General features: G+C 37.3%; 1 protein-coding gene across 4 annotated transcripts in view; it reads right to left on the bottom strand.

Moving 5' to 3' along the window:
* Nucleotides 1–12,368, bottom strand: part of TWF1 (twinfilin actin binding protein 1) — a 57,722-nt gene that overhangs the window by 20,338 nt on the left and 25,016 nt on the right. For 3 of the 4 annotated variants that reach the window (XM_037887919.2, XM_037887936.2, XM_037887926.2), the window contains 4 exons: nucleotides 9,299–9,424; nucleotides 8,957–9,107; nucleotides 8,399–8,520; nucleotides 4,504–5,649 (listed from right to left, as the gene is read on the bottom strand). In XM_037887919.2, the coding sequence (XP_037743847.1) occupies nucleotides 5,479–5,649; nucleotides 8,399–8,520; nucleotides 8,957–9,107; nucleotides 9,299–9,424 (570 nt within the window). In that variant the 3' untranslated portion in view covers nucleotides 4,504–5,478. Of the gene's footprint in view, nucleotides 1–4,503; nucleotides 5,650–8,398; nucleotides 8,521–8,956; nucleotides 9,108–9,298; nucleotides 9,425–12,368 lie in introns of those variants that run through there. The other variant, XM_037887947.2, reaches the window with a different exon arrangement.

Here is a 12,368-nt window from a genome sequence, read left to right as displayed (position 1 = left end):
AGCCCTTCTCTGTACCTGTTCCAGTTTGAATTCATCCTTCTTAAACATGGGAGACCAGAACTGCACACAGTATTCCAGGTGAGGTCTCACCAGTGCCTTGTATCATGGTACGAACACCTCTTTATCTCTACTAGAAATACCTCACCTGATGCATCCCAAGACCGCATTAGCTTTTTTTACAGCCATATCACATTGGCGGCTCATAGTCATCCTGTGGTCAACCAATACTCCAAGGTCCTTCTCCTCCTCCATTACTTCTAACTGATGTGTCCCCAGCTTATAACTAAAATTCTTGTTATTAATCCCTAAATGCATGACCTTACACTTCTCACTATTAAATTTCATCCTATTACTATTACTCCAGTTTACCAGGTCATCCAGATCCTCCTGTATGATATCCCGGTCCTTCTCTAAATTGGCAATACCTCCCAGCTTTGTATCATCCGCAAACTTTATTAGCACACTCTCACTTTTTGTGCTCAGGTCAGTAATAAAAAGATTAAATAAGATTGGTTCCAAAACCGATCCCTGAAGAACTCCACTGGTAACCTCCCTCCAGTCTGACAGTTCACCTTTCAGTGTAACCCGCTGTAGTCTCCCTTTTAACCAATTCCTTATCCACCTTTCAATTTTCATATTGATCCCCATCTTTTCCAATTTAACTAATAATTCCCTATGTGGCACAGTATCAAACGCCTTACTGAAATCTAGATAAATTAGATCCACTGTGTTTCCTTTGTCTAAAAAATCTGTTACTTTCTTAAAGAAGGAGATCAGGTTGGTTTGGCACGATCTGCCTTTTGTTAAACCATTTGTATTTTGTCCCATTTACCATTGACTTCAATGTCCTTAACTACTTTCTCCTTCAGAAGTTTTTCCAAGACCTTGCATACTACAGATGTCAAACTAACAGGCCTGTAGTTACCCGGATCACGTTTTTTTCCTTTCTTAAAAATAGGAACTATGTTATCAATTCTCCAGTCATACGGTACAACCCCTGAGTTTACAGATTCATTAAAAATTCTTGCTAATGGGCTTGCAATTTCATGTGCCAATTTCTTTAATATTCTTTAATTAGATTTAGTCCCATTAAGCTGTTCAAGTTTTGCTTCTACCTCAGATATGGTAATATCTACCTCCATAGCCTCATTCCCATTTGTCATGCTACCATTATCGCTAAGATCCTCTTTAGCCTTATTAAAGACTGAGGCAAAATATTTGTTTAGATATTGGGCCATGCCTAGATTATCTTTAACCTCTACTCCATCCTCAGTGTTTAGTGGTCCCACTTCTTCTTTCTTTGTTTTCTTCTTATTTATATGGCTATAGAACCTTTTACTATTGGTTTTAATTCCCTTTGCAAGGTCCAACTCTACTTGACTTTTAGCCTTTCTCACTTTATCCCTACATGTTCTGGCCTCAATAAGGTAGTTTTCCTTGCTGATCCCTCCCATCTTCCACTCCCTGTATGCTTTCTGCTTTTTCTTAATCACCTCTCTGAGATGCTTGCTCATCCAGCTTGGTCTACAACTCCTGCCTATGAATTTTTCCCCCTTTCTTGGGATGTAGGCTTCCAATAGTTTCTGCAGCTTTGACTTGAAGTAATCCCAGGCCTCCTCTGCCTTTAGATCCATAATACTTCAGCACGCAAACCATATGGCCCTATTCAACTCCGTTAATGTCTGTGGCTGCTTCCTATTCCTGGGGCAAAGACTACACAGTGCACGCTGGCCATCAGTTGACATGAATTTTTTTTTTTTTTTAAAAGGCTGCAGTCTGACATGGTCTGGCTTTGGGTGAGCTCCAGAACAGTCCATTAGGTGATTGTGATCAGGAGCTCATAAGCCCCCACATCAGCAGTCTGATGATTAAGCAATGGGGACAACAGTCTCTCCTACCCACCTTGTAGGGTAAGTGGAGAAGCCAATTCTCCCCCACACCCTGAGGTACCATTGAAGACTTACTCCTGACATAGGGCTGATAGTTTCATGGTAACCCGTATCTCCCCCTTCATGGTCCCTTGAGAGCACCCAACTTCTCTCCCTACTGACTGGGGGATTTAAGCCTGCACAGCTGCCTGCCTTACACTGTGATATCCCTAGCAAGCCAGTCTGCCTAAAGGCCCACGGCTCTGCTATACTTTCTCTCCAAAAGCTATGAACAGCATATTGCCAACTGTTACCAGTTACTGCACAGTCTAAGTAAGCACATTTATTCTTAAGGTAAAAGCATTACAGTAAAACGTGAAAACCCAAGTTCCTATACAGGTGCTAAAAGCTTAGCAGAGGTCACCCATCAGTCTTATCGGGCCCTAGTAGGCCCAAGTCTTTCCAACCCTCCTGCAAAGGTTGGAGCTCTTGGACAGATGGTCCTGTCTAGTTGCTGAATCAGCAAGGCAGCCCCGAGTCAGTTTTAACTCTGGCTTTTTATTTCAAAAGCACTTTCTTTGGCTGTTGGTCTCTGGGAAGACCCAGTTTGAACCAAACCTCATGAGGGATGGTACCTCTCTGTAGGTGTTTACAACCTGATTGATTCACCTTAATCACCCCCTCCTGTTTTTAATTCCTGGTGGAATTGTAGCAACACTCCCCCCTTGGAGTTACATGCAATTCCTGGCCCAGCGAGTGTTACATAGACCACTCCTACAATTCGGACAAAATTGTCCCCACAGATATTGCATGCAGTTGTAATATCTATCACAATGGATATAAAAAGTTTCCTGCAGACCTACACCACAGGACCAGAGGGTACAGAAAGGGCCTATATAGGGTATTTTGTGGTACAAGAGAACATTCATTTTGCTAGTTCTCCTCCAGGTCTATAATTCCTGGACAAAACTGGAGAGGAGTTGGGTTTTTCTGCCCTTTTGTAGCAGCACCCCTGGATAGGCTACAGTAATGGCGCTACATCTCCAGACTTCAGAAAGTTGTATGGATCAGCAGATCACATATGTTCTATTTGATTGAGTCCCAAGATTACTACAGCTAGTCTTATTATTTTCCTTTTAAAATTACATTTAAAACAAAAACTTAAATTCCATCCCAAGTAAGATTTCTAACCCTCACCCAGTTAGTAGTGCAATGTAGTAATATTAGCTACATATATCCAACTAGACTTGACCATTTCATTACCAAAACCCATAAGACCTAAAATATGAAAGCCTTTAATATTCCCACTTTAAAGGAAAAGTTTACATGCACAAGTCAACTGAGCCACAAGTAGAGCTGATAAAATTCCTGACAGAGAAACAGTGAGAAAAATGTTTTCACTGCTGAAATGTGTTTCTAAAGTTTCTTCTGTGGCAGTGCTTTTTAATCACGAGGGTCTAACTTCACATTTTTTAAAAATGGAGTTGGGAACACTAAGTAGCTCCTGATTCAGTTATTTTAAATAAACACTTAGCAATTTTATAGTGATTTGTTCAACGTACTACACAGACATTATGTTGTTAAGCAAAAACATGAGACATACCTGATAGGTGCAGGGAGAGAGGGGAAAAAAACCTATAGAAGAACACACCTCTTTGCCCTACAAGAGGGCAAAAGAGACAAAGGAGGAAGATCAGAGCACTGAGGGGATGGAAGGGGATTAACGGAGGATCAGAGAAATATATTAAACAGCACTGATACAAGATATGTAATTTTTTTTAAAATAGCTGAAATGTAAAATTTTATTGCAGTATAAAATAGACTTAAAAGTCTCTACTGGAAATAATAGGTGGAACTGAAGTAAATCACACCAGGAAGTATTACTGTTAATGCATTATCTCCCCAGAAAATGAGATTAAAATACATCCCCAACGAAGTAAGCAGAATTGTGATGTTGCCATCTGTTAATGTACATGCCCAACACCAGGATGTATTATGAAATGATCTAAGACTTGCAAACCCTTTATATTTATCTTTATAAATATTTATATTTATCTTTAAAAAAATTCAAGTCCAATTAGTACAGGGATCCTCAAACTGCGGGTTGTGACCCCTCAGGGGGTCATGAGGTTATTACACGGGGGGGTCACCAGCTGTCAGCCTCCACCCCTAATACTGCTTCTCCTCCAGAATTTATAATAGTGTTATAAATTAAAAACACATTTTTTATGTTTAAGGAAGGTCACACTCAGGCATGCTGTGTGAAAGGGGTCAGCAATGCAAAAGTTTGAGAACCACTGCATTATTAGGAATGTACTTTGCCCACTGGACCATCGGTTGCATTTAAGCACATTTTAATTATTTAAGCTCATCCAGAACTTAACTCACATGTCTCATACTTGATTTTCTTACCTACTTATTACAAAATGTGTATTTTAGCTATTTCTATTGAACAGATTAGGTCTAGTTAAAGCAAATTTAGACTCTCCTTGGCTTATTTTAGTAGCTAATTTAGAAAAACAATAAAAGGACTAAAGTGAAAGCTATTAAGGCTCTGCCAGCAGTTTTTTTTTTAAACAAGTTGGATTTGTAAATGTTCATGCTATTTAATTTCAAAACATTCAAGGAAAAAAGCTGCCTTCATAATGTATTTATTATATTGCAGTAGAAATGGCAAATGCATTGGAAAACCATTTGTAATCAATTTGTTTTCTCTCAAGAACTGATTCAGTATCATGAAGCCTTTTTACTAAGCATAAAAAATCTTGCATCAGAGTATACAGGTACTATAGTTTAACAGCATGATTTAGAAACATTTTAGTATAGTGATTTTAGAGCAGCTCCATAATTGATTGAATGCATTAACTTATGCAAATTTGTAGTGTTTTACTTGATCATACAGTACTTAACAGTTTAAGGATCGTATAAAAGTATGAATAATTCTAGTGCTTTCAATGTCAGATTTCTTTAAATGACAGTTCCACAAAACCAGAAGTTAATTTCAAGCAGCAAATCCTCTATGTGAAAAATAGCTATTCCTGAATATTTGCATCAGTATACTAGTTTCATTCATCTTCTCTATTTAAAAAACCTTTAGAGACAGACATTACATACAATAAAATGTTTTCCTTCATGATGGCTGAAAGGAAAAAAAATAGGTTTTTATTTGGAATGCTGCTACAGAATCTACTCCTGCAAATCTTTACTCAGATGAGTACTCATTAGCTTCAGTGGGCTACTCATGTGAGTAAATGTTTGCAAATCTAGCCCCACAATGACAGTTAAGCCAATAGTAAGAACTGACTGCAGATTACATAGAATCAATATTCAATACAGAGATCAGGAGTTTATTATAAAGTGTGTAGCTATTAAATAATTAAAAATAAAGCAGTACTAGTTTTGTAATCCTTTTCTAGTTTTGAACTGATTAACAACTCTTCCACAGTATATGGACAATATAAACTCTAAAATGGCAGAGCCAGATAAGTGCTATGGAAAAACAAGGCTTATTTCTAGCATATATCAGTGTGGAATGATTTCAGTTCATTACTAAAAATTGGAATTTTTCATCTCTATTGTAACGTATTACCACGAGTGCAAGTAATAGATTTTAATCAGTAGGTGTTTCAGAGTCTGCAGGACCCCTAATTAGTCTTCGGATTCCCCTTTTTCCTGCAGGACCTTTTGGCTTAGCAAAATTTTGTTTGTGTGCATGATGTTTTGGATGAACCTCTTCATAAAGGAAGTCAGGAGTTAACTCATCACCATTATCTATTTCAATCTGCCAAGGGAGGATAAGAGACAGTTAAACGTATTTCATGATTTTGATTAACAACCTGTGAAAGAGTTTATATTTACTGAAGCACTAAAACTATATTCAAACAAACATAAGCAAGAAAGTTCAGAGTTCAAGGTGAAACGTTGACCCTTAATTCATTTGTGTCCAGTGCCTTCTACAAAACTGAACAAATCCTCATTTGTTTTTGAGTTCGTCAGACCCTTACTGGTATGCAGTTTTTGTGATTTAGCTTTCCAATTCATTTTTCAGGAGTATAACACAAATGTGCAACGTATATCTCATGTTGGAAGAAACTCCTTCAAACCTCATGTTCTATCACAACCTTTCAACTTTTAGTAGAAAAACAATCAATCATTTTACTTATTAAAAGTGTTTTAAAAATAATATTTGTAAAAGGCAACCAATATACATGTTGCTTTCCCTGCAGAGAGAGTAAAATGGACCTGAATGATCTGCAGCCTAATGCGCAGCCTAATGCAGCCCAGCCCAGTGAAACTATTCAGACAAGGAAGAAACTATAACAAATTAAAATCTTTATCTATAAAAGTATCAAAACACAACCCTGCCTGGAAGAAAACTATTGTTCTCAAGCCAAAATCCACTGGTTTTATTGTATGAACTTAGATCTCTGAAAATTCTTTGACCCTGTACCACTGAGCATTTAGAATTTCCTGGCACCCCAGTTACGGCCAGTAATAGATCCATCAGCAACTACTTTGCAGCAAGAGGTCAAACAAATCCTCAGGAATACTCTTCCTAGTGATTTCAAAGGTCATGTCAGGCCATTATTTAATTTTAAAGAAAGGAAAGCATATTGACCTCCATCTAAGAAATATGTATATATAAAGTTATTTTTGACATAGCTTCAATAGATGAACATTAGACAATGAAAGAGAATCTCTGTTTGATATTAATCCTGCCATGTGTTTAATACTGAAATGTTATCCACAGACACAAAATTAAAAAGCTCTCCCTCATTTGTAGTATCTGTAGTTTAAGAACGTGGCCTGATGTACTGCAGTCCTTGAAGAGCCCCACCAAATATTATCAGTTCTTGAGTACAGAAGCAATTTTTTCTTTATGGTAATGTAGGACTGGAATTCTTTATAAGAAAAGGCATGCACTTATTTACAAATCCTGGTTTGCACTAATTAAGGTGCTTAAAGATAGCAATTAAAGTTACAGGGTCACTGCCTAAAATTAATTGTTTTTGAAAGTGTAATCTTTTTATCATGAAAGCGCAACTTACAAATGTAGAATTTTTTTTTTTAAAACATAACTGCACTCAAAAACAAAACAATGTAAATCTTTATAGCCTACAAATCGAAGCATGAAGGAGCATATGAATGTTTACCATATCTGGCACATAAATATCTTGCAACACCAGCTATAACAGTGCCATGCAAACACCTATTTCACTTTCAGGTGACATTGTAAATAAGAAGTGGGCAGCATTATCTGCTATAAAAGTAAACAAACTTGTTTGTCTTAGTGACTGGCAGAACAAGTAGTAGGACTGAGTGGACTTTTATGAGGTGAATTGAAAAATACATTTTCTTATGTTTATTTTTTACAGTGCAAATATTTGTAATAAAATAAAGTGATCACTGTACACTTTGTATTCTGTGTTGTAATTGAAATCAATATATTTGAACATTTAGAAAAACATTGCAAAATATTTATAATAAATTTAAATTGGTATTTTATTATGGTTTAACAGGGCGATTGAAATGATGATTAATCGCAACTATTTTTTTAAATCTAGTTAATTTGTTTTGTGTTAGTCATATGTATTAACTGCAATTGACAGCCCTAAAAATTTTGCTTGACCTCATAAACCATTGTTATCCAATGCATACAGGCTACACTCACATATTAATAGAATCATAGACTATCAGGATTGGAAGGGACCTCAGGAGGTCATCTAGTTCAACCCCCTGCTCAAAGCAGGACCAATCCCCAATTTTTGCCCCAGATCCCTAAAGGGCCCCCTCAAGGATTGAGCTCACAACCCTGGGTTTAGCAGGCCAATGCTCAAACCACTGAGCTATCCCTCCAGGTATTATGCACATGGTATATTATATTAATATTAAGTGTGTGGTAATCATAAATTGTATTATGCCTTCTCTTGCTCATTTAAGTATCCCACAATACCTTGTAAAAGTACAAGTCAACATTTTGCATAAGTAAATGGGAAAACTGTCAAAGGTAAGATATGTAAATAATCTACCCTGGTAGAGGTAGGGGAGTGCCTTCATGACCCAACTAGTTTGGAATTCGCTGTTCGAAAACAAGAGATAAGAGGGGTATACCATGGTACCAGTAAAATAAAGTACCATAAAATAAAGTAATTGGGGAAATTTTAGTCCGAGGGGTGATGTATACAGTGCTTCTTACTTGTAAACAGGTCTAATTTAAACAGAGGTAGTTTTGGGGGCGTATTCTGGGATCACACATTCTGTGTAATGTTAACTGGACACACAGCGAGAAGGACTGGTGATGTATTAAACTCTTTCTTTCTTGTACCATACTGTTTTCTCTATAGACAATAAATTGGCTCAGCTTGGTTATTTGGTCTCAAACGTTTTTAATATTGACAAGCAAGTGTAGTCAAAATTAATTGGCTATACGTTAACCAACACAATTCAGCTATACAGAAGGTAAAACTCAAGATAAAGGAAATTAATGTTCTTCCCGCACTGCACAGATATGGGACCTCTAATATGCTTACCTTTCTCATTATCTGCATCCACAGTTGTCTTTCTACAATTTCTAACAGCGGGCTCTTGCAACTAGAGTATAGCATCCGTTCTCGAATACTGCATGTATACCCAGGCATAGAGTAGATAAATACTGCAGAATGAAAACGGTGTAAGAACTATTACCTTAAAATCATGACTTGTGACAGACATTTAAACAAAATATTCTACAAAGTCTGAAGGGGAAGAAATAACACCACTATACATCTTTAGTTACAACATAAACTTATAAGTGACCAATGAATGGAAAGATATTGGCCAATATTTTCAAGTGAACAATGGTTTTGGGTGCCCAACTGAGCTTGATTTTCAGAGTGCGTGCAGCACTTTCGAAAAATCAGGGCTTTTTAAAGCAGTTTCAAAGTCTGACACCCAAAGGACATTGAAAATCAGTGGCCACTTTTGAAAGCCTTGACCACTGAAACTATGCACCAAATTTTATCATTTATATACCATCTTCCCCATCTCAAGATTACTTCTAAGTTATATGAAATGAACAAATGAAATTTCACATATAGGAATTCTCATACCTATGGATTCCAAGTAATCTCCTTCATGGGAATGCTTATAAAGGAAAAAATGATAGCGTGCAGAATCCTTTGGAATCCTGTTTGGCAAATCCTTAAGGTCAGTATGGAGTGTGCTGGCCAACACAATAGTTTCATTTTTTATATCAATTTGCTGTTAAACAAACACAAGTTAGAGCAGATACAGAGAGCAGCATAATCAGAGAAGCTGATATGAGAAAACAGATAATTTAGAATCCTATTCTGAATTAAACATTTGCAGTACATGTTCATACATGTACAATTTAAACAACTACTGCAGAATTGTATTCTGTAAAATAATTAAATGCACTATTTTGTACTTGCCAGTTGTACATAGTTGAGCTGTTTATTTTTCAGTTTTTCCAAAGCCTGAATAGCTTCCTTAGCCAAAGGGAATGCTACTCCTTGCAGTGTCTGATGCTTGGTATCTACACCGACTTCCACTTGGACCTGGAATTAATATAAATCAGTTTAATTATAATCTAAAATCTTCAAAGTATTCACACAGATTTTAGTCTCAGAGTAAGTACTATTTCATTCTGCATTCAGTAAGTGACAGAGATTTTTAAAAATGACTAAAATGGCATCGCCTTACTCAACAGTTCTGTTCCTTTTTATGTTTATAGAATCACATCTACTTACTTTTCTAAAAAAACAATTTTGTTTTTTTATATCAGTCTCCTATAACTCTAAAAACTCTCTGCAGTGCTGAAGTATCAACAGAATAATTAGTTAAGTTGCAATTTCAGAATCTTTAATTCTGATGATTATGTATAAACCAGAAAGAAGAAAGCTTTCATATTCCGGTGGAATCCTAGTGCTGGCTGGTAGTTAGAAAAAACATCTCTTTTCTTGTAAACTTAGCAGATTTGATATGTAACTCATCAAAAGCCTACAAATATGGAAACCAATTATGTCACTTAGAGTCACTTTTCAGAGAACTATTGTCCACATATGCAATGTTCCAGAAATGAACTCTGTGCTCTGTATTTTATTTTCCAAATCGAACTGATCAGAATTTACCTTGGCAGCCTATTTATATATAGGCTATATCTTCCAAAGCCACACAAGCATTTTCCTGTGGCTGATTTATGTTCATCATCATCACTGAAGTACAACATTAAAAAGGCTAGACTTGGATCTAAATGAACGCAATATGTTAATATTAAAATCAAAAACTGAAGTTAATGCAACATTGAAGTTTAAAAATCTAAAATCATACCAAACAGGAAATGAAAAGATAAGGTATTTGGAGCAATGCTAAATCACACTGCACATACTTGTGTTAAAGTATACATTTTAATCCCAGTTAGTAACTGAAAATATGACATTCTTTGTGCTTCGGCTTGGCAAGCCAGTCAATTGACCAGTCAAGTAATGTCAGTTGACTGCAGCCAAACTGTCAAATATTCCAGCAAGAATGTTCTAATGTAGGCAGCAGCCTCTGTTAGAGCACGCCAACTTAGAAGTCTTGACCACTCACATGATTACTCACTACCTGCTAATTTCACCTATTGGGGGAAAAAGGAGAACTAACTGAAAGCGGAGCATCATGATTGGTAGGAATCTTCTAGAACAGGGGTAGGCAACCTATGGCACGTGTGCTGAAGGTGGCATGCAAGCTGATTTTCAGTGGCACTCACACTGCCCGGGTTCCGGCCGCCGGCCCGGGGTTCCGGCCGCCGGCCCGGGGTTCCGGCCGCCGGCCGGGACCTGGGTCCTGGCCACCGGTCCGGGGGCCTTTGCTGCTGGCCTGGGGTCCTGGCCCTCAGCCTGGGGCTCTGCAGCCACCCCCACCTGAGGCCCACTGGCCCCCGCCCTGGGGCAGTGAGGGGTGCAGACGGGGCAAGGGGGGCACAGCTCAGCACCCCCACCTTAAAAATTGTTCCAGTGCCACTGTACTGGGATATTTTTAAGTCCTGATTTTCTGCTTACATCGCTTTCCTGTCAGGTGGAACAGCGCACTGCGTTTGACGTTGAGATTAGAATGTACAGGCAAGAACTGAAATCAGAATTTTCTGACAGATTTCAAGATTTCCAGCGATTTGGCCCAATCTTTCTTTTCTAATTAAACCTGGAAAGTTCAACGAAAGCGAATTGGATTTGTCTGTATTTCAGTGGATGGATGTTGAAGATTTCGAAATGCAGCTCATTCAGTTAAAAAACTCAGAATTGTGGGTATCAAAGTTTAGAGATCTGCGGAGTGCCCTTGAAGCTACCGAGTGAGATCATAGGGCTTTTATTCTGACCCGCTGGACGTCCCTGCCAGTGAAATTTAACTGTTTGAAGAAAATTGCGTTTGCAATGCTTTTAGCATTTAGATCCACATACCTGTGTGAACAGGTATTTTCACACATGAAATCTGTCCTCTGTCCCTCTCGGAGCTGGTTAACAACTGATCACTCAGAAGCCTGTGTGCAGCTTAAAGAATCCAAATACATTCTAGACATTGGAAAACTCAGTAAGGGCAAGGATCACACTAAACTGATAAGATCTTCATTTTAATTTAATTTTAAATGAAGCTTCTTAAACATTTTAAAAATCTTATTTACTTTACATACAACAATAGTTTAGTTATATATTATAGACTTATAGAAAGATAGCTTCTAAAAACATTAAAATGTATTACTGGCACGCGAAACCTTAAAATTAGACTGAATAAATGAAGACTCAGCACACCACTTCTGAAAGGTTGCCGATGCCTGTTCTAGAACAAGTACGTATGTATAGCTTTATTTGTATATCAGGCCATCAATGTACACATTGGTTTACAAACCACATTAAACAAGTTAAAAGACACAGTTCCCTGCCTTGAAGAGCTTACAATCTAAACTGACTAGACAAACACACAGAAATCAACGCAGAAGGGAGCGGGAAAGGGAATGGAGGCTTACCTGTCATTAAACCTCCTCCCCCAACACAAAAAGAAAAAAGATGGACAACCACTAAACTGCTTAAAGAGTTGGACTGCTGCCTACTTAGCAAATATAAAAGGAAAAAAGTCATTTTAAATGCACTTATGCTATGTGTTTTATTTATTTATTCTTTTGTTTTGTAATTCAGTCTTGTGTTATTCAGTCTTGAATCACGTTCACATTTAAACGCTAACCTAACATTACTAAAAAAGGTAACATGATTATACTTTCATTTATCATTTCTTTTCATTGGGTTTCATGTTTTTCTGAGCTAACATAACTCAATTAGGTCTTTTTTTTTTTCGTAATTAGGCACAAGTATCTATCTAAGGCTAGGCCTACTGGAGATCACCAAGTCTTATTCTTTTTTGTTACTCTGCTAATAAGTTAGTAGTTGAAAATATTGGATCATTTGAGACATTATTTAACCAGTCAATTGGCCAATTATTTTTGGACTGGTCAAATGCCCAACCTGAGTT

Source organism: Chelonia mydas, chromosome 1 (genome assembly GCF_015237465.2).
Source record: "Chelonia mydas isolate rCheMyd1 chromosome 1, rCheMyd1.pri.v2, whole genome shotgun sequence".
In the NCBI taxonomy this organism is placed as follows: domain Eukaryota; kingdom Metazoa; phylum Chordata; order Testudines; family Cheloniidae; genus Chelonia; species Chelonia mydas.
The sequence above is the reverse complement of the archived record's forward strand: the minus strand, read 5'-3'. Positions and strand labels throughout refer to the sequence as shown.